At 33.7% G+C, this 26,289-nt stretch overlaps 1 protein-coding gene across 2 annotated transcripts in view; it reads right to left on the reverse strand.

Annotated features, from left to right (window-relative positions):
• Wnk (Wnk kinase) overlaps positions 1 to 26,289 on the reverse strand; it is a 1,618,425-nt gene that overhangs the window by 12,295 nt on the left and 1,579,841 nt on the right. Inside the window, exon 11 of one of the 2 annotated variants that reach the window (XM_067757832.1) lies at positions 2,996 to 3,383. The exons of the other annotated variant lie outside the window; for it this stretch is intronic. Within the exon in view, the coding sequence (XP_067613933.1) occupies positions 3,331 to 3,383 (53 nt within the window). The 3' untranslated portion in view covers positions 2,996 to 3,330. Of the gene's footprint in view, positions 1 to 2,995; positions 3,384 to 26,289 lie in introns of those variants that run through there. 2 annotated transcript variants of the gene reach the window in all.

Genomic DNA, 26,289 nt, shown 5'->3' on the forward strand with positions numbered 1-26,289 from the left:
TTTTTAGGTTTTATTTAAATTTGAATTTATTTTATTAAATTAAATTTTTAGGTTTTATTTAAATTTTAAATTATTTTATTAAATTTATTTTTAGGTTTTATTTAAATAATAAATTATTTTATTAAATTTATGTTTTGGTGTTATATAAATTTGAATTTATTTTATTAAATTAAATTTTTAGGTTTTATTTCAATTTTAAATTATTTTATTAAATTTATTTTAAGGTTTTATTTAAATTCTAAATTATTTTATTAAATTTATGTTTAGGTGTTATTTAAATTTGAATTTATTTTATTAAATTAAATTTTTAGCTTTTTGAATCCGTGTTGACTTTATGATGGTAATTTATTTAACCGGATAACCCGGTGGAAATTGGTGAAAAAAAATTTGCACCTCTAATAACTATAAAAAACTCAGGAAATGAACTAGTCAATAAAATAGACGTGTGAGTAGTTCTAACAATACTTCTAAATATGTTTATTAAAAAGTTATTTTCAAATCCATATGAATATATGTATATATATGTTTGAAAAAAAAAAAAATTAAATGGTGTAGAGATTTGTAGATGTAGACTTATTTACGTAATACTCATGTATGTACAACCGATGTGTAAAGTGGTATGAAATTTTATTTCTCCTTATGAAACAAAAAAACTTCTAAAGGTTCGGTGTGTTACGGCGATGCACCTTAGCAAGGTCGTAATGAGTGTGCTAGATCCGTATGTTCGTCATCCGTCCAAAGTCACCATCAGCTAGATTTCACCTAGTGTCGAATGTGGCACAACAGTATTCGAAAATTGAATCCAAGCCTGGAAACCACATTCTCCCATATCCCATTACGCCCTTACCCCCATTGCGTTGACTCACTGTAAACCTCACATGCACGCAATGCTGGACTGCGTGCATGGCAGCCTGAGCAGCGGCCAACTAACTAAAACAAAAAAATTGGAATATTATCCCCCCCCCCCCCCCCTTCTGATATCCGCCAGACATCAGGATTCCACTTGCAACAGCGCTAAGGTCCTTACAAGGTACTACTAATGCCGGACAGATATAACCCCTTTTTGTCATAGCAGCACTAACAGTTTTGACTGGTCCAAACTGCGTCGCTGCTATAACCCTAACATGTCGAAAATCTTAAGGATAGGTAATGAAATTTGAAAGAAAAATCGATAGAAATAGAAAAGTGATAGATACGTAGGTAAAGGGAGGAAAGTAACGGAAGAATAATAAAATGGTAAAACACTAGAAAGAGTTTGGGCTATACCGTTGGGCGCCATTGTTACGATTCTGCCTTGCGGTGGTGAGTCACGGCGGTATGCAGGCATGCTTGTTAGCCCACGCTAGCTCGTCGGATGGGGGGTCTTTTCCACCGGCCTCACCTGCAGTACAAATTACATGTAAATCATGCCTATGTTTGTGGAAGGTGATAGTGTGAATGGAAGCGAAAAGAAGGATAGGAAAGAAGAGGCCCGTCCAGGTAAGGTGGAGTCTGCCCTCCCATTTCTACGTAGTGTACGTAGCCTTGGGCTCCGCTAAGACTCCGTATACCGAGCGAAGCACCCTTTGCCTGACACTTGTCCGTCCGTTAATTGTCCACTACGTCCCTGGTCAACTTAACATCCTGTCTCTACATCTGTCTGCACACCCACGTCCCCTCTTACGCTCTTGTTTAACGCCCACACCGAACAACAGGGTATCTTATCTACGCATCATGGTATCTTACCCCGTTAATCAAAAAAAGGTAGAAATCCAAAAAAGCAGAACCAAATTTATTCCTTCAAAACGTTATAAACATATTCACATTCCTTTATTTAATTCAGATGTTAACCTACTCCTATATCTACCCATATATGTATTAATAATTTTCTTATACTAACTCCTCGTTCAAAAATAAACAGCAGTTGGCATATCTGCACTTAGGCCTGCCTATGTGCAAAGAAGAAAAGAAAAGGTGAAACTACCTTACAAGTTAATTTCAAAACAAATCCATAAAAAATTTATATTAAACTTTTGTAAGTGGTGGAAACTTAAATACGTGAGGCTTCAATTCAACAAAATTAATCGAGCTTAGTAGATATGCAGTTACAGAGCCTATGATAAAACTATAAAAATAAAATAATTATACAAGTAAAAAAATAAAAATAAAATCCAATCATAACTCCGTTTATTTTTCGGTAGTGGTTCTAGTTCAATGGCCGCCGCTGTTGGGTATTTAATCCCCAAACTAATCCCTCTCTTAATATTCCAACAGGCAGCAAAAAAAACATATGATAAGAAAAACATGCAAAATAAAATATGTATGTAAAATTGTATTTATATGTATATACTTAATTATGGGTATTATATTTATGTGCTAGCACTTACCGGTTTATCCCACGATGAGGCGCCGCATCTAGGAGAGCAGTGCTAAAAATTTTATATATATATATCCATACATATGTACATAAAGAAGACTCATTAAAAGGAAAGCTAAGTGAATAATCTGATTTCCAATGCCTAACGTTGGCTGGATCTCAGAGAGGAGTTATTTTGGAAGCACTTCCGCCTTTAGTCATGCGGTTGTGGGCTGGATTACAACAGCCAATTCTATTTCTGGCTTTACGGCGGTTAGAAAAATTGTTTAAAATGAGGAAACAAGGAAGAAAAAACCCCAAAATGGGGTTAAAAGTGCACAGAAGGTGAAGTGAAAAAAAAATTATTGAGTGCCTTGTGACGGGCAAGATCTGGTTCGTTCAACCGGACCTAAGTACGGATTATAGGTGGGTCAAAGAAGAAGGAGGGAGTTGGGAAATCAAAATTTCCGATTACCTCAATCGAAATCTTCCTCCTTGCTGTTTTTCCTGTTTTTTTTTTTTGTTTTTGAAATATATTGATTTGACCAAAAGAAACCCAAACAGAATGCAAAAAAAAAAAATCAAAAGCTTAAAAATGGGTGCAGAGAAAGTTAATCTGTGAACAAAAAAAAAAAAAACGCCGTGAATTATTAAAAAGTTTAACCAAAGAAAAAACGTTTTCCCTGGAATTCCCCCAAGGAGGGTTAGCCTAACAAGAAAAATTCTCTGTTATGTATGTACATAAGGTTATCATACAGTCTTAATATAATTGTATGTATATCTAAATGGTTCGCGCCAGTCTTCTCTCCGTGTGTTTGTTGTTGTTGTCGCTGGGCTGATGCTGTGCTCTGGCCTCGTTGGTCTGGTGCTTAAGTACTACTTTATTGGTATCGTCGGTGTCGTTCTCCAAATAACATAGCTTTAGGGGGTATAAATATGCTGCAATTGTTTATTGCCTCCAGGCAGTTCAGCTGCAGGAACCTCTCGAATGCTTATTAGTTTAACGGCCTTTCGTTGAGGCCCAGGAATACTCCTGCCGCGTGAGGATCTGAAATAGACAACGTATATTACCATCAACCATTGGCTTTGATTTTACACCTTCTAATTATTTTATATAGATTTTATTCACTTTCAGTTTATCTCATTTACTTAAAAATGTTTTGGTCACTTTATTACTAGCCTTCGCTTACATTTTAAATTATTTTATTAAATTTATTTTTAGGTTTTATTTAAATTCTAAATTATTTTATTAAATTTATTTTTAGGTTTTATTTAAATTCTAAATTATTTTATTAAATTTATGTTTAGGTGTTATATAAATTTGAATTTATTTTATTAAATTAAATTTTTATTTTTTATTTCAATTTTAAATTATTTCATTAGATTTATTTTTAGGTTTTATTTAAATTTGAATTTATTTTATTAAATTAAATTTTTAGGTTTTATTTAAATTTTAAATTATTTTATTAGATTTATTTTTAGGTTTTATTTAAATTTGAATTTATTTTATTAACAATTGTTTTTGAAAAAAAATTATTGTTCTGGCCTTGAGCTCGATTCGAACCTTGAATGATTTATCAATAGGCCGATAAAAACAAAAACAATTGTTAATAAACCATGAGCACTTGAAAATCTCAAACAAATTAATTGACAATAAACAAAAATCCAGCATTATCAGTGATTTGCACCAGATGGCGCAACACTGAATAAATATAGTTGGTAAAAAGGAATAGAAATAGCAAATTTGCCAGTCAAACAAACCACCGCTGTATAGCTAAATGGTTAGCGCAGCATGCCTAAAGCGTACTGATGATGAAGGCTTAGCACCCTTCGAAATGGATCTATCTGCGCAGCTATGGCAGTTTGTCTGAAAAATTTTCTACTTACTATTCCAAAAACAAAATACAATTTTTCAAATTTAGAAAAATTAAAAAATAACAATAATTATCATTAGAAAAAAAATTATTGTTTTGGCCTTGAGCTCGATTTGAACCTTGAATGATTTATCAATAGGACGATAAAAACAAAAACAATTGTTAATAAACCATGAGCACTTGGAAATGTCAAACAAATTAATTGACAATAAACAAAAATCCAGCATTATCAGTGATTTGCACCAGATGGCGCAACACTGAATAAATATAGTTGGTAAAAAGGAATAGAAGTAGCAAATTTGCCAGTTAAACAAACCACCGCTGTATAGCTAAATGGTTAGCGCAGCATGCCTAAACGCTACTGATGATGAAGGCTTAGCACACTTCGAAATGGATCTATCTGCGCAGCTATGGCAGTTTGTCTGAAAATTTTTCTACTTACTATTCCAAAAACAAAATACAATTTTTCAAATTTAGAAAAATTAAAAAATAACAATAATTATCATTAGAAAAAAATTATTGTTCTGGCCTTGAGCTCGATTCGAACCTTGAATGATTTATAAATAGGCCGATAAAAACAAAAACAATTGTTAATAAACCATGAGCACTTGGAAATGTTAAACAAATTAATTGACAATAAACAAAAATCAAGCATTATCAGTGATTTGCACCAGATGGCGCAACACTGAATAAATATAGTTGGTAAAAAGGAATAGAAGTAGCAAATTTGCCAGTCAAACAAACCACCGCTGCATAGCTAAATGTTTAGCGCAGCATGCCTAAAGCGTACTGATGATGAAGGCTTAGCACCCTTCGAAATGGATCTATCTGCGCAGCTATGGCAGTTTGTCTGAAAAATTTTCTACTTACTATTCCAAAAACAAAATACAATTTTTCAACTTTAGAAAAATTAAAAAATAACAATAATTATCATTAGAAAAAAATGATTGTTCTGGCCTTGAGCTCGATTCGAACCTTGAATGATTTATTTTATTAAATTAAATTTTTAGGTTTTATTTAAATTTTAAATTATTTTATTAAATTTATTTTTAGGTTTTATTTAAATTCTAAATTATTTTATTAAATTTATGTTTTGGTGTTATATAAATTTGAATTTATTTTATTAAATTAAATTTTTAGGTTTTATTTCAATTTTAAATTATTTTATTAAATTTATTTTAAGGTTTTATTTAAATTCTAAATTATTTTATTAAATTTATTTTTAGGTTTTATTTAAATTCTAAATTATTTTATTAAATTTATGTTTAGGTGTTATATAAATTTGAATTTATTTTATTAAATTAAATTTTTAGGTTTTATTTCAATTTTAAATTATTTCATTAGATTTATTTTTAGGTTTTATTTAAATTTGAATTTATTTTATTAAATTAAATTTTTAGGTTTTATTTAAATTTTAAATTATTTTATTAAATTTATTTTTAGGTTTTATTTAAATTATAAATTATTTTATTAAATTTATGTTTTGGTGTTATATAAATTTGAATTTATTTTATTAAATTAAATTTTTAGGTTTTATTTCAATTTTAAATTATTTTATTAAATTTATTTTAAGGTTTTATTTAAATTCTAAATTATTTTATTAAATTTATGTTTAGGTGTTATTTAAATTTGAATTTATTTTATTAAATTAAATTTTTAGCTTTTATTTAAATTTTAAATTATTTTATTGAATTTATTTTTAGGTTTTATTTAAATTTGAAATTATTTAAAAATGGGATTTTGTTTAAAAATAAAAAGGAGGGAAATAGGAATTTATATAAAAACACAACGGGAATACACTTCTCTTTTTTTTTCTTACTGGTGTACCGGTGGCCGGAACCGCAACTGTAGCGGGTTATGGCAAAAAAAATATCACTTTGCTTTTTTTTTTTTTTTTTGATTTTTGTAAGTCACTACTGCGGTTTAAAAATTCCCGGTCGCACTTCCTTCGCTGTGTTGAACACTTTGAATAATGATCCAAAGTCCTATTTCTGTTAGTGAACGAAGCCCTTGAAAAGTGCCACGAAATCTTTCCTTCGCCATATTTTCACTCAACAGACGAAGAAAGTACGCACACACCCTTACCACAAGACGTTACCTACAGATACATGTTTAACGAGGCATAACCGAACAAACCACAAGCTATACATAGATTGGAACGGCCAAAGGAGAAATTCCTTTCGCGCGCATACACCCATACATGCACATAAAGTATATCAGATGGTTTGAGCGTTCGACGTGGCTTAAAAATGTTTGACGTAGATATGCATGGTTCGACATAATCGGAAGTGCTTGAAGTTTGACCGTAAATATGTTGCGCGCAACCAAAGCGTATGCATGGTTGTATATATGTATACATCACTTTTTGCCGTAATGCCACAGTGCCACAAGCTGTCGTTACAAGTAGGTACCCAAATTCTCTAAAATCAAATAATTGCACAAACCCATGAGGTTGTGAATGTGACAAATTCCGGTAAAAATTAAATAATTCTTCACAAATATCATGAAGATCCTATGAATAAATCGCATGATAAAGAAAATTAAGCAAAAATATAGCTAGAAAAACATAAGAAGTGACATAAAGAAATACGTAAACAACTGCATCCACTGTAAAACCAATAAAGTTTGTAAGCATATAAAGAACCAATGACAATAACGGAGACACCTCCGAAGGCTTTTGATATTGTACAAATCGATACGGTCGGACCATTACCAAAATCGATAAATGGAAACGAATATGCAGTTACCATTATATGCGATCTAACAAAATACCTGGTAGCAATCCCAGTCCCAAGCAAACATGCGATAACAGTTGCTAAAGCTGTATTCGAACATTTCATTTTGACTTATGGTTGCATGAAAGCAATCGTAACAGACATGAGCATAAAACCTCAACACCATACCATCATCAGACTTTGGGCATTGTAGAGCGTAGTCACAGAACGTTTAATGAATATGTACGTTCATATATATCCAGTGACAAAGATGATTGGGATGAATACCTCAGGTATTTCGCGTACTGTTACAATACGACGCCATCGACCGTACATGGGTATTGTCCTTTCGAGCTTATATTTGCGAAAAACCCCCCGACCTACGAATTTCTAGAAGAAAATAAAATAACCCCAGTGTATAACTACGAGGCATACGATATAGAAATAAAATACAGACTACAAATATCCCAGCAAAGAGCTAGGAAATTAGTACAAGAAATTAAAGAAAAACAAAAAACAAACTATGATAGAAGTAGCTACAGTAAGGAAATAAGTATAGGTGACCTAGTGTTAGTTACAGTAGAGTCCGGCCATAAGCTAGATAATAAATATAAGGGACAGTATAAGGTAAAGAATATTGATAAAAATAACAATTTCACATTAATGATAGGAACAATAAAGATAAGAAAATAATAGTCCGTAAGAATAGGCTTGAACAAATATAAAACAACTGCTAGTAACTCACATAATTTAACACAAAGAAAAAAACAGTTTCAATATAAGCATTCCATTTTACTCGGCAAAAAAAAATCAGCACAATAGACACACAAGTAAAGAAATGAAAACACCTAAACATAAAAATTCATTTTGGCATCAAGTTACCATTACTTCATAAATGTTAAAGAATAATTTGGAAACACAAGCGGATCTTAAGTAAGTCGACACACTTAAAAGTCGATTGTGTCAAACGAATTTCAAAAGGTAACACATGATACGAAACATTACTCATAATAATAAATATACAAACAATAACCAATATCTAAAATTAGGTCAAATAATATGCTGACACAGAATATATGTATCAAGAATAGATACCTTTAGCTTGTAAGTATTAGTGAAATTACGTATGTGTAAAATAGGTAATTCTGTATAAAGAGTAAGGCATTTCTTCAATAAAGACAATCAATTTTCAACGCTACTCATCAGCGTTTCTCATTTTTTTATTACTAAATTTACAGCATCGATTTTAGCATTGAACAAGCGGTTACAGCATTAGGGTTAGGTAGTAGTAGTCGAAATGAGCGTAATGCAAATCGTCGACGCAATCGTTCCCCACGTTCGCGGTCACAGTCTAATGAAGTATAGTATACTGGTATCATCGTAGATTCAACTCACGTGCCACCAAATGCATAACACCATGCAACTTTCGCCCTAGTATTCAGGGAAACTAATACGCCCATTATTTTTAGCGACTAAGCAAAAGATGAGGACGTATGCAGGTCGCCTTTTCATTAAAGATAAAAAATCTAAAATTACCTTTTTGATAGATACTGACGCGGAAATATCTGTTGTTCCATGCAACAGCAACGACAACTCTCAGGCATCGCTGGCGAAATTGGCAGGAACAAACAACACATTCATAAATACATATTGACAAAGGCAACTAATTTTAGACATTGGCCTCGGGAAGAAGTTTCTATAGGTTTTTACCATCGCCGATGTAACACACCCTATATTGGGAGCGGAGTTTTTGAAGCATTTCGTTGTAGTGCTAGACGTAAAAAACGGAAATTTAGTACAGAGCGTCTTACACACATAGTTCATGTAAGATGTTTTGCCAACAACATCAAAATATACCCACGATTAAGTCAACTAGCGTATTTCATGATTTGTTGATTCAGTACACGCACTTATTGAAGGAAACAACTCAACGTGAAAAAACGTCGACACAAATATGTCACTTCATTGAAACGAAGGGTCCGCCGGTTTTTCAAAAAGTTCGTAGGTTAGCACCTGAAAAGTTGGCTATAGCAAAAAAGGAATTTGATTATCTTTTGGACACGAGTATATGAGCTCGTTGGAAAAGTCAATGGAGCAGCCCACTGCATTTGGTAAAGAAAGCGGATGGTTCGTGGCGACCCCGTGGCGATTACAGGCGCCTAAATTCTAAGACGATTCTGGACAAATATCCAATTCGCCATATTCAAGACTTCGCTAGTGAGTTAGCAGGAAAAGAGATATTTTCAGTGATCGACTGCAAAAAAGCGTACCACCAAATTACGGTGCATCCGGCAGGCGTGCCCAAAACTGCGATCAGCACACCGTTTTGGTTATTTGAAGTCCGATACATGATATTCGGTTTGCGCAACGCAGCGCAAAATTTTCAGCGCATTATGGATGACACGCTAAGGGCCTTCCTTTTGTGTTCCCCTATTTGGACGATGCACTAGTGGCATCAACTTTGGTTGAGGGGCATGTGGAATATCTGCGCGCGCTTTTAAATCGGTATCGGGAGAAAGGGCTAGTCATAAACATAGACAAATGTCAGTTTGGCTTGCCCGAGGTGAAATTTCTAGGACATTCGGTAACAGTTGAGGGTATTAAGCCATTGTCGAGCAAAGTCGAAGCTTTAATGGCCAGAATAAAGCCTAAAGTGGGACATGAACTGAGAAGTTTTTTGGGCGCCGTCAGTTTTTACAGACGTTTTCTACCACACGCGGCAGATATTGAGACATCCTTGCAGAATATTTTGGGGCCATGTAAAAAACGCGACAAATCGGTGCTGAAGTGGACGCCGGAAGCCTCTGTAGCATTTGATAAATTAAAACTTCAATTCAATGGCGATTATGACTGATGCGCCTGATAAGGCAATGGGAGCAGTGCTACGGCAATGTGTTAAAAGAGGTTGGCAGCCATTGGGATTTTTTTCACGTAAATTCAGCAATACTGAGCGGAGGTATAGTACATACGATCAGGAATTGTGAAATATTTCCGCTATTTTTTGGAAGGTGCGCAATTTATTATTTATACAGACAACAAACCGCTGGTACACGCTTTTGAACAGAAATGGGAGGGAATTTCGCCCCGGCAGTCGAGGCAACTGCTTAAGTGCTATTACTGGATGCCTTATTAAATAAGTGCGTCTTTCCGGGAACGCTTACTTAAGAGGCATAAGCGTTAAGATCATATATCATTAATATTATACAAGACGGGTAGTGTTGACAGGTACACCAACTTTTTGAACCAGTTACTTTTTATGGATCTGGTATTTTTAAGAACCGGATAATCCTTATACCCGTATGTTTTAAAAACCGGATACTATTTTAAAACCAGGCTTTTTTTCTGAAGGAGAAACTTTATAAAACCAACATTCTTTTGAAAAACATATATCTACATTTTAAGAACCGCGTACATTTGAAGAACCGGGTACTTTTCCAGAACTGGGTAACTTTTTAGAATCGGGTAGTTTTTACGAACCGGATTCTTTTTCACAACCGGTACTTGGTCAACGTACGCACTTAATAAGGTAGTGGGATATACTAACAGTTAAGATCCACATGCTCTTATTCCAAAGGAGAGCTACATTCTCATTAAAAATCAGCGAAGTTAATAAAAATGTGATACAAATAAGAACATATATTTCCGATTTAATGCCAACTAAATATATCTAGCCTCATTTTAAATGTAAAAATTAATGCTTGTTTGCTTGTTATGTAATACATTTTAATTATTTATTATTATTAAGATCGCGAGGTTGAATCGAGCTCAAGGCCTAACAATAATTATTTTATCATTATTATTGTTATAATATATTTTTTCTTAATTGAAAAAATGTTTAAATTAGAATAGAAGAAAGAAAAAATTTAGACAACTGCCAAAGCTCGTTGTATAGATCCATTTCGGGAACTGCTAAATTCCTTCATCGGCAACGTTTAGGCGCCGCTGCTATAACCATTCAGCCACCACAGCGGTTTTTTGTTTGTCTTCATTATTCCTACTTCAATTCTGTTTCTTGCCAATTGATATTCACAGCACTGCGACATCTGTTACAGAATAGTTGTGAAAATTGGACTTTGTTTATGGCGATGATGCCATAGTGTCATATTTTATTGACACTTTTTCCCCGTGCTCTGGGATGTATTAACAATTTTTGTTGTTATATCGGCCTACAGATTTGTAAGATCGCGAGTTTGAATCGAGCTCAAGGCCTAACAATAATTATTTTATCATTATTATTGTTATAATATATTTTTTCTTAATTGAAAAAATTTTTAAATTAGAATAGAAGAAAGAAAAAATTTAGACAACTGCCAAAGCTCGTTGTATAGATCCATTTCGGGAACTGCTAAATTCCTTCATCGGCAATGTTTAGGCGCCGCTGCTATAACCATTCAGCCACCACAGCGGTTTTTTGTTTGTCTTCATTATTCCTACTTCAATTCTGTTTCTTGCCAATTGATATTCACAGCACTGCGACATCTGTTACAGAATAGTTGTGAAAATTGGACTTTGTTTATGGCGATGATGCCATAGTGTCATATTTTATTGACACTTTTTCCCCGTGCTCTGGGATGTATTAACAATTTTTGTTGTTATATCGGCCTACAGATTTCTAAGATCGCGAGTTTGAATCGAGCTCAAGGCCTAACAATAATTATTTTATCATTATTATTGTTATAATATATTTTTTCTTAATTGAAAAATTTTTTAAATTAGAATAGAAGAAAGAAAAAATTTAGACAACTGCCAAATCTCGTTGTATAGATCCATTTCGGGAACTGCTAAATTCCTTCATCGGCAACGTTTAGGCGCCGCTGCTATAACCATTCAGCCACCACAGCGGTTTTTTTGTTTGTCTTCATTATTCCTACTTCAATTCTGTTTCTTGCCAATTGATATTCACAGCACTGCGACATCTGTTACAAAATTGGACTTTGTTTATGGCGATGATGCCATAGTGTCATATTTTATTGACACTTTTTCCCCGTGCTCTGGGATGTATTAACAATTTTTGTTGTTATAACGGCCTACAGATTTGTAAGATCGCGAGTTTGAATCGAGCTCAAGGCCTAACAATAATTATTTTATCATTATTATTGTTATAATATATTTTTTCTTAATTGAAAAAATTTTTAAATTAGAATAGAAGAAAGAAAAAATTTAGACAACTGCCAAAGCTCGTTGTATAGATCCATTTCGGGAACTGCTAAATTCCTTCATCTGCAACGTTTAGGCGCCGCTGCTATAACCATTCAGCCACCACAGCGGTTTTTTGTTTGTCTTCATTATTCCTACTTCAATTCTGTTTCTTGCCAATTGATATTCACAGCACTGCGACATCTGTTACAGAATAGTTGTGAAAATTGGACTTTGTTTATGGCGATGATGCCATAGTGTCATAGTTTATTGACACTTTTTCGCCGTGCTCTGGGATGTATTAACAATTTTTGTTGTTATGTCGGCTTACAGATTTGTAAGATCGCGAGTTTGAATCGAGCTCAAGGCCTAACAATAATTATTTTATCATTATTATTGTTATAATATATTTTTTCTTAATTGAAAAAATTTTTAAATTAGAATAGAAGAAAGAAAAAATTTAGACAACTGCCAAAGCTCGTTGTATAGATCCATTTCGGGAACTGCTAAATTCCTTCATCGGCAACGTTTAAGCGCCGCTGCTATAACCATTCAGCCACCACAGCGGTTTTTTGTTTGTCTTCATTATTCCTACTTCAATTCTGTTTCTTGCCAATTGATATTCACAGCACTGCGACATCTGTTACAGAATAGTTGTGAAAATTGGACTTTGTTTATGGCGATGATGCCATAGTGTCATATTTTATTGACACTTTTTCCCCGTGCTCTGGGATGTATTAACAATTTTTGTTGTTATATCGGCCTACAGATTTGTAAGATCGCGAGTTTGAATCGAGCTCAAGGCCTAACAATAATTATTTTATCATTATTATTGTTATAATATATTTTTTCTTAATTGAAAAAATTTTTAAATTAGAATAGAAGAAAGAAAAAATTTAGACAACTGCCAAAGCTCGTTGTATAGATCCATTTCGGGAACTGCTAAATTCCTTCATCGGCAATGTTTAGGCGCCGCTGCTATAACCATTCAGCCACCACAGCGGTTTTTTGTTTGTCTTCATTATTCCTACTTCAATTCTGTTTCTTGCCAATTGATATTCACAGCACTGCGACATCTGTTACAGAATAGTTGTGAAAATTGGACTTTGTTTATGGCGATGATGCCATAGTGTCATATTTTATTGACACTTTTTCCCCGTGCTCTGGGATGTATTAACAATTTTTGTTGTTATATCGGCCTACAGATTTCTAAGATCGCGAGTTTGAATCGAGCTCAAGGCCTAACAATAATTATTTTATCATTATTATTGTTATAATATATTTTTTCTTAATTGAAAAATTTTTTAAATTAGAATAGAAGAAAGAAAAAATTTAGACAACTGCCAAATCTCGTTGTATAGATCCATTTCGGGAACTGCTAAATTCCTTCATCGGCAACGTTTAGGCGCCGCTGCTATAACCATTCAGCCACCACAGCGGTTTTTTTGTTTGTCTTCATTATTCCTACTTCAATTCTGTTTCTTGCCAATTGATATTCACAGCACTGCGACATCTGTTACAAAATTGGACTTTGTTTATGGCGATGATGCCATAGTGTCATATTTTATTGACACTTTTTCCCCGTGCTCTGGGATGTATTAACAATTTTTGTTGTTATAACGGCCTACAGATTTGTAAGATCGCGAGTTTGAATCGAGCTCAAGGCCTAACAATAATTATTTTATCATTATTATTGTTATAATATATTTTTTCTTAATTGAAAAAATTTTTAAATTAGAATAGAAGAAAGAAAAAATTTAGACAACTGCCAAAGCTCGTTGTATAGATCCATTTCGGGAACTGCTAAATTCCTTCATCTGCAACGTTTAGGCGCCGCTGCTATAACCATTCAGCCACCACAGCGGTTTTTTGTTTGTCTTCATTATTCCTACTTCAATTCTGTTTCTTTCCAATTGATATTCACAGCACTGCGACATCTGTTACAGAATAGTTGTGAAAATTGGACTTTGTTTATGGCGATGATGCCATAGTGTCATAGTTTATTGACACTTTTTCGCCGTGCTCTGGGATGTATTAACAATTTTTGTTGTTATATCGGCTTACAGATTTGTAAGATCGCGAGTTTGAATCGAGCTCAAGGCCTAACAATAATTATTTTATCATTATTATTGTTATAATATATTTTTTCTTAATTGAAAAAATTTTTAAATTAGAATAGAAGAAAGAAAAAATTTAGACAACTGCCAAAGCTCGTTGTATAGATCCATTTCGGGAACTGCTAAATTCCTTCATCGGCAACGTTTAAGCGCCGCTGCTATAACCATTCAGCCACCACAGCGGTTTTTTGTTTGTCTTCATTATTCCTACTTCAATTCTGTTTCTTGCCAATTGATATTCACAGCACTGCGACATCTGTTACAGAATAGTTGTGAAAATTGGACTTTGTTTATGGCGATGATGCCATAGTGTCATATTTTATTGACACTTTTTCCCCGTGCTCTGGGATGTATTAACAATTTTTGTTGTTATATCGGCCTACAGATTTGTAAGATCGCGAGTTTGAATCGAGCTCAAGGCCTAACAATAATTATTTTATCATTATTATTGTTATAATATATTTTTTCTTAATTGAAAAAATTTTTAAATTAGAATAGAAGAAAGAAAAAATTTAGACAACTGCCAAAGCTCGTTGTATATATCCATTTCGGGAACTGCTAAATTCCTTCATCGGCAACGTTTAGGCGCCGCTGCTATAACCATTCAGCCACCACAGCGGTTTTTTTGTTTGTCTTCATTATTCCTACTTCAATTCTGTTTCTTGCCAATTGATATTCACAGCACTGCGACATCTGTTACAAAATTGGACTTTGTTTATGGCGATGATGCCATAGTGTCATATTTTATTGACACTTTTTCCCCGTGCTCTGGGATGTATTAACAATTTTTGTTGTTATAACGGCCTACAGATTTGTAAGATCGCGAGTTTGAATCGAGCTCAAGGCCTAACAATAATTATTTTATCATTATTATTGTTATAATATATTTTTTCTTAATTGAAAAAATTTTTAAATTAGAATAGAAGAAAGAAAAAATTTAGACAACTGCCAAAGCTCGTTGTATAGATCCATTTCGGGAACTGCTAAATTCCTTCATCTGCAACGTTTAGGCGCCGCTGCTATAACCATTCAGCCACCACAGCGGTTTTTTGTTTGTCTTCATTATTCCTACTTCAATTCTGTTTCTTGCCAATTGATATTCACAGCACTGCGACATCTGTTACAGAATAGTTGTGAAAATTGGACTTTGTTTATGGCGATGATGCCATAGTGTCATAGTTTATTGACACTTTTTCGCCGTGCTCTGGGATGTATTAACAATTTTTGTTGTTATATCGGCTTACAGATTTGTAAGATCGCGAGTTTGAATCGAGCTCAAGGCCTAACAATAATTATTTTATCATTATTATTGTTATAATATATTTTTTCTTAATTGAAAAAATTTTTAAATTAGAATAGAAGAAAGAAAAAATTTAGACAACTGCCAAAGCTCGTTGTATAGATCCATTTCGGGAACTGCTAAATTCCTTCATCGGCAACGTTTAAGCGCCGCTGCTATAACCATTCAGCCACCACAGCGGTTTTTTGTTTGTCTTCATTATTCCTACTTCAATTCTGTTTCTTGCCAATTGATATTCACAGCACTGCGACATCTGTTACAGAATAGTTGTGAAAATTGGACTTTGTTTATGGCGATGATGCCATAGTGTCATATTTTATTGACACTTTTTCCCCGTGCTCTGGGATGTATTAACAATTTTTGTTGTTATATCGGCCTACAGATTTGTAAGATCGCGAGTTTGAATCGAGCTCAAGGCCTAACAATAATTATTTTATCATTATTATTGTTATAATATATTTTTTCTTAATTGAAAAAATTTTTAAATTAGAATAGAAGAAAGAAAAAATTTAGACAACTGCCAAAGCTCGTTGTATATATCCATTTCGGGAACTGCTAAATTCCTTCATCGGCAACGTTTAGGCGCCGCTGCTATAACCATTCAGCCACCACAGAGGTTTTTTGTTTGTCTTCATTATTCCTACTTCAATTCTGTTTCTTGCCAATTGATATTCACAGCACTGCGACATCTGTTACAGAATAGTTGTGAAAATTGGACTTTGTTTATGGAGATGATGCCATAGTGTCATATTTTATTGACACTTTTTCCCTGTGCTCTGGGATGTATTAACAATTTTTGTTGTTATAACGGCCTACAGATTTGTAAGATCGCGAGTTTGAATCGAGCTCAAGGCCTAACAATAATTATTTTATCATTATTATTGTTATAATATATTTTTTCTTAATTGAAAAAATTTTTAAATTAGAATAGAAGAAAGAAAAAATTTAGACAACTGCCAAAGCTCGTTGTATAGATCCATTTCGGGAACTGCTAAATTCCTTCATCGGCAACGTTTAGGCGCCGCTGCTATAACCATTCAGCCACCACAGCGGTTTTTTGTTTGTCTTCATTATTCCTACTTCAATTCTGTTTCTTGCCAATTGATATTCACAGCACTGCGACATCTGTTACAGAATAGTTGTGAAAATTGGACTTTGTTTATGGCGATGATGCCATAGTGTCATATTTTATTGACACTTTTTCACCGTGCTCTGGGATGTATTAACAATTTTTGTTGTTATATCGGCCTACATATTTGTAAGATCGCGAGTTTGAATCGAGCTCAAGGCCTAACAATAATTATTTTATCATTATTATTGTTATAATATATTTTTTCTTAATTGAAAAAATTTTTAAATTAGAATAGAAGAAAGAAAAAATTTAGACAACTGCCAAAGCTCGTTGTATAGATCCATTTCGGGAACTGCTAAATTCCTTCATCGGCAACGTTTAGGCGCCGCTGCTATAACCATTCAGCCACCACAGCGGTTTTTTGTTTGTCTTCATTATTCCTACTTCAATTCTGTTTCTTGCCAATTGATATTCACAGCACTGCGACATCTGTTACAGAATAGTTGTGAAAACTGGACTTTGTTTATGGCGATGATGCCATAGTGTCATATTTTATTGACACTTTTTCCCCGTGCTCTGGGATGTATTAACAATTTTTGTTGTTATATCGGCCTACAGATTTGTAAGATCGCGAGTTTGAATCGAGCTCAAGGCCTAACAATAATTATTTTATCATTATTATTGTTATAATATATTTTTTCTTAATTGAAAAATTTTTTAAATTAGAATAGAAGAAAGAAAAAATTTAGACAACTTCCAAAGCTCGTTGTATATATCCATTTCGGGAACTGCTAAATTCCTTCATCGGCAACGTTTAGGCGCCGCTGCTATAACCATTCAGCCACCACAGCGGTTTTTTGTTTGTCTTCATTATTCCTACTTCAATTCTGTTTCTTGCCAATTGATATTCACAGCACTGCGACATCTGTTACAGAATAGTTGTGAAAATTGGACTTTGTTTATGGCGATGATGCCATAGTGTCATATTTTATTGACACTTTTTCCCCGTGCTCTGGGATGTATTAACAATTTTTGTTGTTATATCGGCCTACAGATTTGCAAGATCGCGAGTTTGAATTGAGCTCAAGGCCTAACAATAATTATTTTATCATTATTATTGTTATAATATATTTTTTCTTAATAAAAAATTTTTAAATTAGAATAGAAGAAAGAAAAAATTTAGACAACTGCCAAAGCTCGTTGTATAGATCCATTTCGGGAACTGCTAAATTCCTTCATCGGCAACGTTTAGGCGCCGCTGCTATAACCATTCAGCCACCACAGCGGTTTTTTGTTTGTCTTCATTATTCCTACTTCAATTCTGTTTCTTGCCAATTGATATTCGCAGCACTCCGACATCTGTTACAGAATAGTTGTGAAAATTGGACTTTGTTTATGGCGATGATGCCATAGTGTCATATTTTATTGACACTTTTTCCCCGTGCTCTGGGATGTATTAACAATTTTTGTTGTTATATCGGCCTACAGATTTGTAAGATCGCGAGTTTGAATCGAGCTCAAGGCCTAACAATAATTATTTTATCATTATTATTGTTATAATATATTTTTTCTTAATTGAAAAAATTTTTAAATTAGAATAGAAGAAAGAAAAAATTTAGACAACTGCCAAAGCTCGTTGTATAGATCCATTTCGGGAACTGCTAAATTCCTTCATCGGCAACGTTTAGGCGTGAATAATAATTATGCTGTGAATATCAATTGGCAAGAAACAGAATTGAAGTAGGAATAATGAAGACAAACAAAAAACCGCTGTGGTGGCTGAATGGTTATAGCAGCGGCGCCTAAACTTTACCGATGAAGGAATTTAGCAGTTCCCGAAATGGATCTATACAACGAGCTTTGGCAGTTGTCTAAATTTTTTCTTTCTTCTATTCTAATTTAAAAATTTTTTCAATTAAGAAAAAATATATTATAACAATAATAATGATAAAATAATTATTGTTAGGCCTTGAGCTCGATTCAAACTCGCGATCTTACAAATCTGTAGGCCGATATAACAACAAAAATTGTTAATACATCCCAGAGCACGGGGAAAAAGTGTCAATAAAATATGACACTATGGCATCATCGCCATAAACAAAGTCCAATTTTCACAACTATTCTGTAACAGATGTCGCAGTGCTGTGAATATCAATTGGCAAGAAACAGAATTGAAGTAGGAATAATGAAGACAAACAAAAAACCGCTGTGGTGGCTGAATGGTTATAGCAGCGGCGCCTAAACGTTGCCGATGCAGGAATTTAGCAGTTCCCGAAATGGATCTATACAACGAGCTTTGGCAGTTGTCTAAATTTTTTCTTTCTTCTATTCTAATTTAAAAATTTTTTCAATTAAGAAAAAATATATTATAACAATAATAATGATAAAATAATTATTGCTAGGCCTTGAGCTCGATTCAAACTCGCGATCTTACAAATCTGTAGGCCGATATAACAACAAAAATTGTTAATACATCCCAGAGCACGGGGAAAAAGTGTCAATAAAATATGACACTATGGCATCATCGCCATAAACAAAGTCCAATTTTCACAACTATTCTGTAACAGATGTCGCAGTGCTGTGAATATCAATTGGCAAGAAACAGAATTGAAGTAGGAATAATGAAGACAAACAAAAAACCGCTGTGGTGGCTGAATGGTTATAACAGCGGCGCCTAAACGTTGCCGATGAAGGAATTTAGCAGTTCCCGAAATGGATCTATACAACGAGCTTTGGCAGTTGTCTAAATTTTTTCTTTCTTCTATTCTAATTTAAAAATTTTTTCAATTAAGAAAAAATATATTATAACAATAATAATGATAAAATAATTATTGTTAGGCCTTGAGCTCGATTCCAACTCGGGATCTTACAAATCTGTAGGCCGATATAACAACAAAAATTGTTAATACATCCCAGAGCACGGGGAAAAAGTGTCAATAAAATATGACACTATGGCATCATCGCCATAAACAAAGTCCAATTTTCACAACTATTCTGTAACAGATGTCGCAGTGCTGTGAATATCAATTGGCAAGAAACAGAATTGAAGTAGGAATAATGAAGACAAACAAAAAACCGCTGTGGTGGCTGAATGGTTATAGCAGCGGCGCCTAAACGTTGCCGATGAAGGAATTTAGCAGTTCCCGAAATGGATCTATACAACGAGCTTTGGCAGTTGTCTAAATTTTTTCTTTCTTCTATTCTAATTTAAACATTTTTTCAATTAAGAAAAAATATATTATAACAATAATAATGATAAAATAATTATTGTTAGGCCTTGAGCTCGATTCAAACTCGCGATCTTACAAATCTGTAGGCCGATATAACAACAAAAATTTATTATTATTTATAATCACTGAAAGAAAAAGACTGGTAAAATCAACCGAAAAACGGATCAGTTCAACCGAAATTTCTGTAAATTTTTATCCATCGCAACAAGATGTTGAATCAACTGCGCACAAATCGTTGATTCGTAATTGACCGTTTTAATAGTCAAATGAACAAAAAAAATTGTTGCGACAGCTTTGTATGAAAGTACCTATGTTGCCATATAAATAAATAAATGTAAGCGTGATAACCTCCGAAGAGATTTTAGGCCGAACTTCTCTTCCAATTTGGGTGGTGCTCGTTTTAAATTTTTCTTACAAATTGGCGGGACGGGACCTACTTGTTTCATGCCGACTCCGAACGGCATCTGCAAGGCATATGAGTTTTCACTGAGAGCATTTAATGGCAGACAAACAGTATTTTTCTGCCAAAATATAACCGACTTTGGCATGCTATCGTTTACTTAAAACTTTTTTTATTTTCGTTCAAAATTATCCATAAAAAGCTGATGAAAATAGCGCAGGAAAATATTTGCGAGCTCATTTACTATATTTCTTTCATAAACAAATTTATTTCCTGTTTGAATTTGTGCACAAGACCGAATTTTCAACACAAAAAAAAAAAACTGTCAGAAAAAAACAAAATAAAAATCTAGTGCCATATGCGTGTTATTAAATACAAGAAACAAAATCACCGCCTACAAATTAAAATTTGTGTATAATTACGGTTTCTTATTTGTTTACTTTTTTTGTGTTTATTTTCTTCTCTTGTCACTAAATCAAATATTGAATTAGTCAACCTGTAGTGGAATTCACTAACTTTTTTAACGACAATTGCCATCGCTTTATTTGCGAATTGATAACTATAACGATTTCGTTATTCAGTAACTATTTTGTATAGATATTCGTTTATCGACGATCAGCTGTGTTGTTAAATAAACGGCAAGTAAATTGGCTGCGTTAAAAATCACGAAATTAACATTTCTGGCAATTTTAATTAAAAAAGAAAATCGGAACTTTAATTAAATACTTTCAAACACGAAAAGTTGCTTTATTTATAAATCAAATGGCATTTGAGTACTTGGCGTACGTTTTATCACAAGATGAAGAATTAATAAGTACATCGCCAGTGGACAGACACCTTCTTAGAGAAGTAGATAACCCATTCCAATTGAATGCAACGGAGTTTCGAAAGCTGTAGGGACTAACCCCAGACTTGGCTCATGATATTATTTCTCAACTTAATGGTCAAATAAGGGGTATAAAAATAACTGCGATATCAACAGAGAAAAAAATAAATTAATATCACGTTTACTTACCTTTTGTTAAAATATGTAAAAACTTGCACAATAATGACTTTTAAAAGCAGTTGGTATACGGAATTTATTTATTTTTGACATTCCTTTTGTGCCCTTTGCATTTTTTAGGTTTCTGTTTAAACGAAATTTAAATGTCATTTATTTCGAGTCGTTAAAACTAAGTTAGGCAAGCGACAAAATCGTCAATTAAAATCGCGACAAATCGCATCGTTATAAGTTAGTGGATTCCACTACTGGTACGCCCAACGATGTAAGTCAATGTTTATATATACATGTACTTTTGTGTTTTTTATTATAATACTTGTCATTTTGTATTTCTAGTCCTGAAAATGACTTCTAATTGAAGTCGAAATATCGATAGATAAAACGACAATATATATTTATTATTATTATAACTATTTATTATTATTATAATTAAAAACTTTCATGTGTAATTTAATATAAACTACAAACAATTTAACAAACTTAAGGCCAAAGAACCAACAAAAAATAACAAATTAAAACTTTTTATAAAATCTTTTTAATTCAATTGGAGGCTGAAATAAAGTCCGTCCGATACAATACTCTTTTATTAATATTTGATTGGAAATGCTTGAAATTTTTAATCCATTACGCTTGGTGGTTGTTATGTCGTTCATTATAGAGAACGACCTTTCTGCGGCTGCATTCATGTGAGGTAATGTTGCTAAGGAGTACATTTATTCACTCAAATTTTCAAACAAATTTTCTTCTAGAAGACTCTTTTCAGTTCCCAATTTTATCCATCCTTTAAGAATATAGTCGGAAAATATCTTTTCTATTTTTTCCTTATTATATATACTTAATGATCGCCATTCGTTGTTAAGAATTTCCATGGAAATCTTGTGAAATGGAAAAGCTTTAAGTAAGAGAACAATCGTTGTCATTTGACTAGATTGAATATTATTTGCATCAAAATATTCGGAAAGTATAATTTTTCGGCTTCGAAATTGAATCGTTTCTTAATTTCCTTACAAAAGCAAATGTTGGTATTTTTTGGGCTTTGGTGGTGGTAGAAGTGGTAAGAAATGAAAATGGGCTAAAAAGTTGAATAGATCACCAATAAAGTGGTAAAGTCCGTGCACTGAGCCACACATCTATAAATATAAAAATAAGTGCACATTTTTGGTGTTACTTTATAACTTGAGACCGGCTCCAGCAAATTCAAGCAAATTTCTACGGTACATTTGGGCTATCATGTAGATGGTTTCTGTAAATTTTGATTGGATTTGGTCGTGCGGTTCATGAGATATATCACACCAAGCTACGGCTACGTTTCATACCAATAGATGGTGCTTATTTGCATATTTGCGTTATTTCATGAAATGGAATAGGTGGTGCTTATTTCCATTTTGCATTATTCAATGGAACTGACGTTTCTAGAATTATAATTTGACGTTCGGCATTTCTCAAGTGAAAACCAAACGAAAAAAAGAAGTCATTTGAATTGTTTTGTTTTTTTTTCATTAAAACTGTGAAAAAAAAATAAATGAACTGGATTTAAGTAAATTCGGTATATGCTGTGCTTCAATTTGGTGAGTAATGTCCCACTAAATTTATTAAGTGTGATTTTGTTGTGTCAAAGAAACAACATTGTAATAGGATTGCGTTGCTTTTCTTCAGAAACAACCATGAATACAGTTGAAATAATCTTGGAAATTGCTGACCGACTGCATTCTGATGAAGATATCATACATTTCGCATCGGCAAATGCATTTTTGACTGGGATTTTGGCAACAAGAATTCAAGAGTATCGAGTTCATCGCATTTTTTACGACGAAGCGCTGATGCATTATTTCGGTCAATATTTTAGATTTCTCGAAATCAAACCCGACGTTCCGTTGACTGTTGCTATTCGACTTGCAAATTTACGACTACCAAATCTGATAGCCATAAGATTTACATATACAATGTTTCTTCGAAATACGGATCAAGTCAACATTAGAAACATTCGCCCACCTGTTTTCGAATCAATATCGCTACAACTATTTGGTAACCTAACTCATGGATCCCTCGAGTTCAACGAATATATTCACCAGCGTCCCGAAAAGTGTTGTTCCTACACACTTACTAACTTTTTTACTCTGATGCCTTAAGAATAAAAAAATTAAAAAAAAAAAAAAGTAATGAAGAAATGTATTTATGATGTGTTGTACTGATTCGTCTGCATCTTATCGAGTTTTCTTAGACAAGACTATGAGCAATGAACATGGCTGCCATTTTGGCAATAGGGATTTTTCAGATACAATGGAAAGAGATACACCACAACACAACATATCTGTCACATCGTACTTTCGGTGTATATTAACATTAGGTCTTTTTGTTATGAACTATGGAGAATCAACACGTGTGTTCAATATTAATGTAGTTTTCGATTCATAATTGAGTATTTCTTCATTTTCAATTGAATTCATATCAATATTTATAATACATTGGGAATTCCTTCTGTAATTATGTCGTATAAAAAAAAAAATAAATGTAAGGCGCCATAACCTCCGAAGAGATCTAAGGCCGAGCTTCTCTTCCAATTTGCGTCGTGCTCCTCTTGATTTTCCCTACAAATTGGCCGGACGGGACCTACATGTTTTATGCCGACTCCGAACGGCATCTGCAAGGCAGATGAGTTTTCACTGAGAGCTTTTCATGGCAGAAATACACCCGGAGCGCTTGCCAAACACTGCCGAGGGGCGACCCCGCTTAGAAAAATTTTCTTCTAATTGAAAACCCTTATTTCTAAAATTTTGATGTTGCTTTGCCCGGGGTTTGAACCCAGGGCATACGGTGTGGTAGGCGGAGCACGCTACCATCACACCACGGTGGTTGAACAAAAACATGGTAGAAAATTGTGGCAATGATGTATCATGTTTTTCTCTTCAAATTTATTTTTTCAAATGTTCTTTCTTCGTTCATTTTACAGAACACATTTAGTGATTTCAACTGTATCTAATCGTGCGCACATGTTTTTTGTGTTTTTCATCAAAATTTTGTTTGGTTTGTATTTTCGTTTTGTCTTTTGGACATATACGTGTGGGTGTATTTTGACCGCGCATTTTTTGTTTCCACATGTGATTTTCTTAAATTAAATTTCTTGCGTTGAACATGGAGTTTTCGTGATTTTTTTTCCTTTCTCTTGAAGAAAATGCCTCTAGCCAGACGTCAAAATATCGGTCGACGTACGCGTAGTGCTAACAGAATGTTACTTCAAAGAAGAGTGCAAGGTATTGATGACCTGTCACAACAAAATGAAATACGACGTGAAGGATATTCACGAAATAGATCTGCAGAACCACAGCGGCAAAGAAATCCAGCACGACCAAGACAAATACGACGTCGTGTTCTAGAAAATATTTATCGTGCTGCTTTTAATTAAGATCCACATATTTATTATAGTATGCATGGATATATTGGATTAATGAGTGCGATATGTCCACATTGTGAAGCAGCTAAGTTTCTGGGTGAAACGGCTGGCATGTGCTGTGCTAATGGCGGGGTCCCGGTAAAGAATATACTAATTATATTAATCAGATATTAAATAAAAACTAAAATTTTAAATCGAATGAACATATTTTTTACAGGTTGGGATGTTCAAAAGAAAGTTAGTGCGATGAATTATTATTTTATCGATTGATGATTCGTGCACAACAACAAAATTACATTATTAGATGTGGTAAACTTTTCACCAATACATTGCAGACATGTATGCAAAAATTGAAACTGAACGTCTCAATTTCATCCGATTCAATCAAGCCAAATTGCGATCTGAAGAGTACATACATTTACAAGGTGCAAATATGAATGATGTCGGACGCCTGACAATATTACCAGCTTCTTATATTGGTAGTCCACGCCACATGCACGAATATGCACAAGATGCTATGTCATATCGCTCATTTGCTGCAACGTCGTCATAACTCAAAAAACACGAATTTTGAGTTAATAATATATAAACGTACCCAATATCATGATCTATGTTGTATAGAAAAATCTTCGTGATCAGATAAAAATTTAGCACGTGGTATAAAAATGAATATATGCCTTTATATGCGCAACATATGGCAATTAAAATCTTTGAATGGCTCTCCTGGAAAATTGTGTTTTTTGAGTTATGACGACGTTGCAGCAAATGACCGATATATTCGAAAATACAGCCGACCAGATCTTTTCATCACTTTTACGTGTAATCCGATGTGGAACGATATAAAAAATAATTTGTTCGACGGTCAGCACCAACAGATCGACACGATGTTACAGCACGTATATTCCGGCAAAAACTGAAGGCACTGATGGATTTAATTGTGAAATTAAGCGTTTTTAGAAAGGTACAATGTTGGATGTACACGATTGAATGGCAAAAAAGAGGTTTGCCACACGCACATATATTGATATGGCTGGTACGTAAAATAACACCGGACGAGATTGATAGCGTCATATCAGCCGAAATACCAGATCAAACCATCGATCCAGAATTATTTGAAGTGGTAACAAAAAACATGATTCACGGTTCATGCGGTGAAATAAATATGAATTCATGTATGATCGATGGGAAATGTTCAAAGCGGTATCCGAGAGCATTAATTTCCGATACCATAACAGGCAATGACGGATATCGATTGTATCGACGTCGATCATTTGAAAATAATGGTAAAACGGCGATAATAAGAGTGCGCAATCAAGACATCGAAGTTGACAATCGTTGGGTCGTGCCATATTCACCGATACTGTCAAACGTTTTTCAGGCTCACATAAATGTTGAGTACTGTAACTCAGTAAAGTCTATCAAATACATTTGTAAATGTGTGAATAAAGGAAGTGATATGGCTGTTTTTAGAATAGATGGTGTAAAGAGAAATGATGAAATCACTCAATATCAAATGGGGCGATGCACAAGCTGTAATGAAGCAGTTTGAGGTATCTTTTCGTTTCCTTTGCACGAAAGACATCCTGTTGTTGTTCATTTGGCAGTTCATCTGGAGAATGGTCAACGAGTTTATTTAACTACTGAGAATGTACAGCAGAGGACAGCACAACCACCAGCAACTACTTTAACTGCTTCTTTTCAATTGTGTGAAATCGACACA

This window comes from Eurosta solidaginis, chromosome X, assembly GCF_040869045.1.
Source record: "Eurosta solidaginis isolate ZX-2024a chromosome X, ASM4086904v1, whole genome shotgun sequence".
Classification (NCBI taxonomy): Eukaryota; Metazoa; Arthropoda; class Insecta; order Diptera; family Tephritidae; genus Eurosta; species Eurosta solidaginis.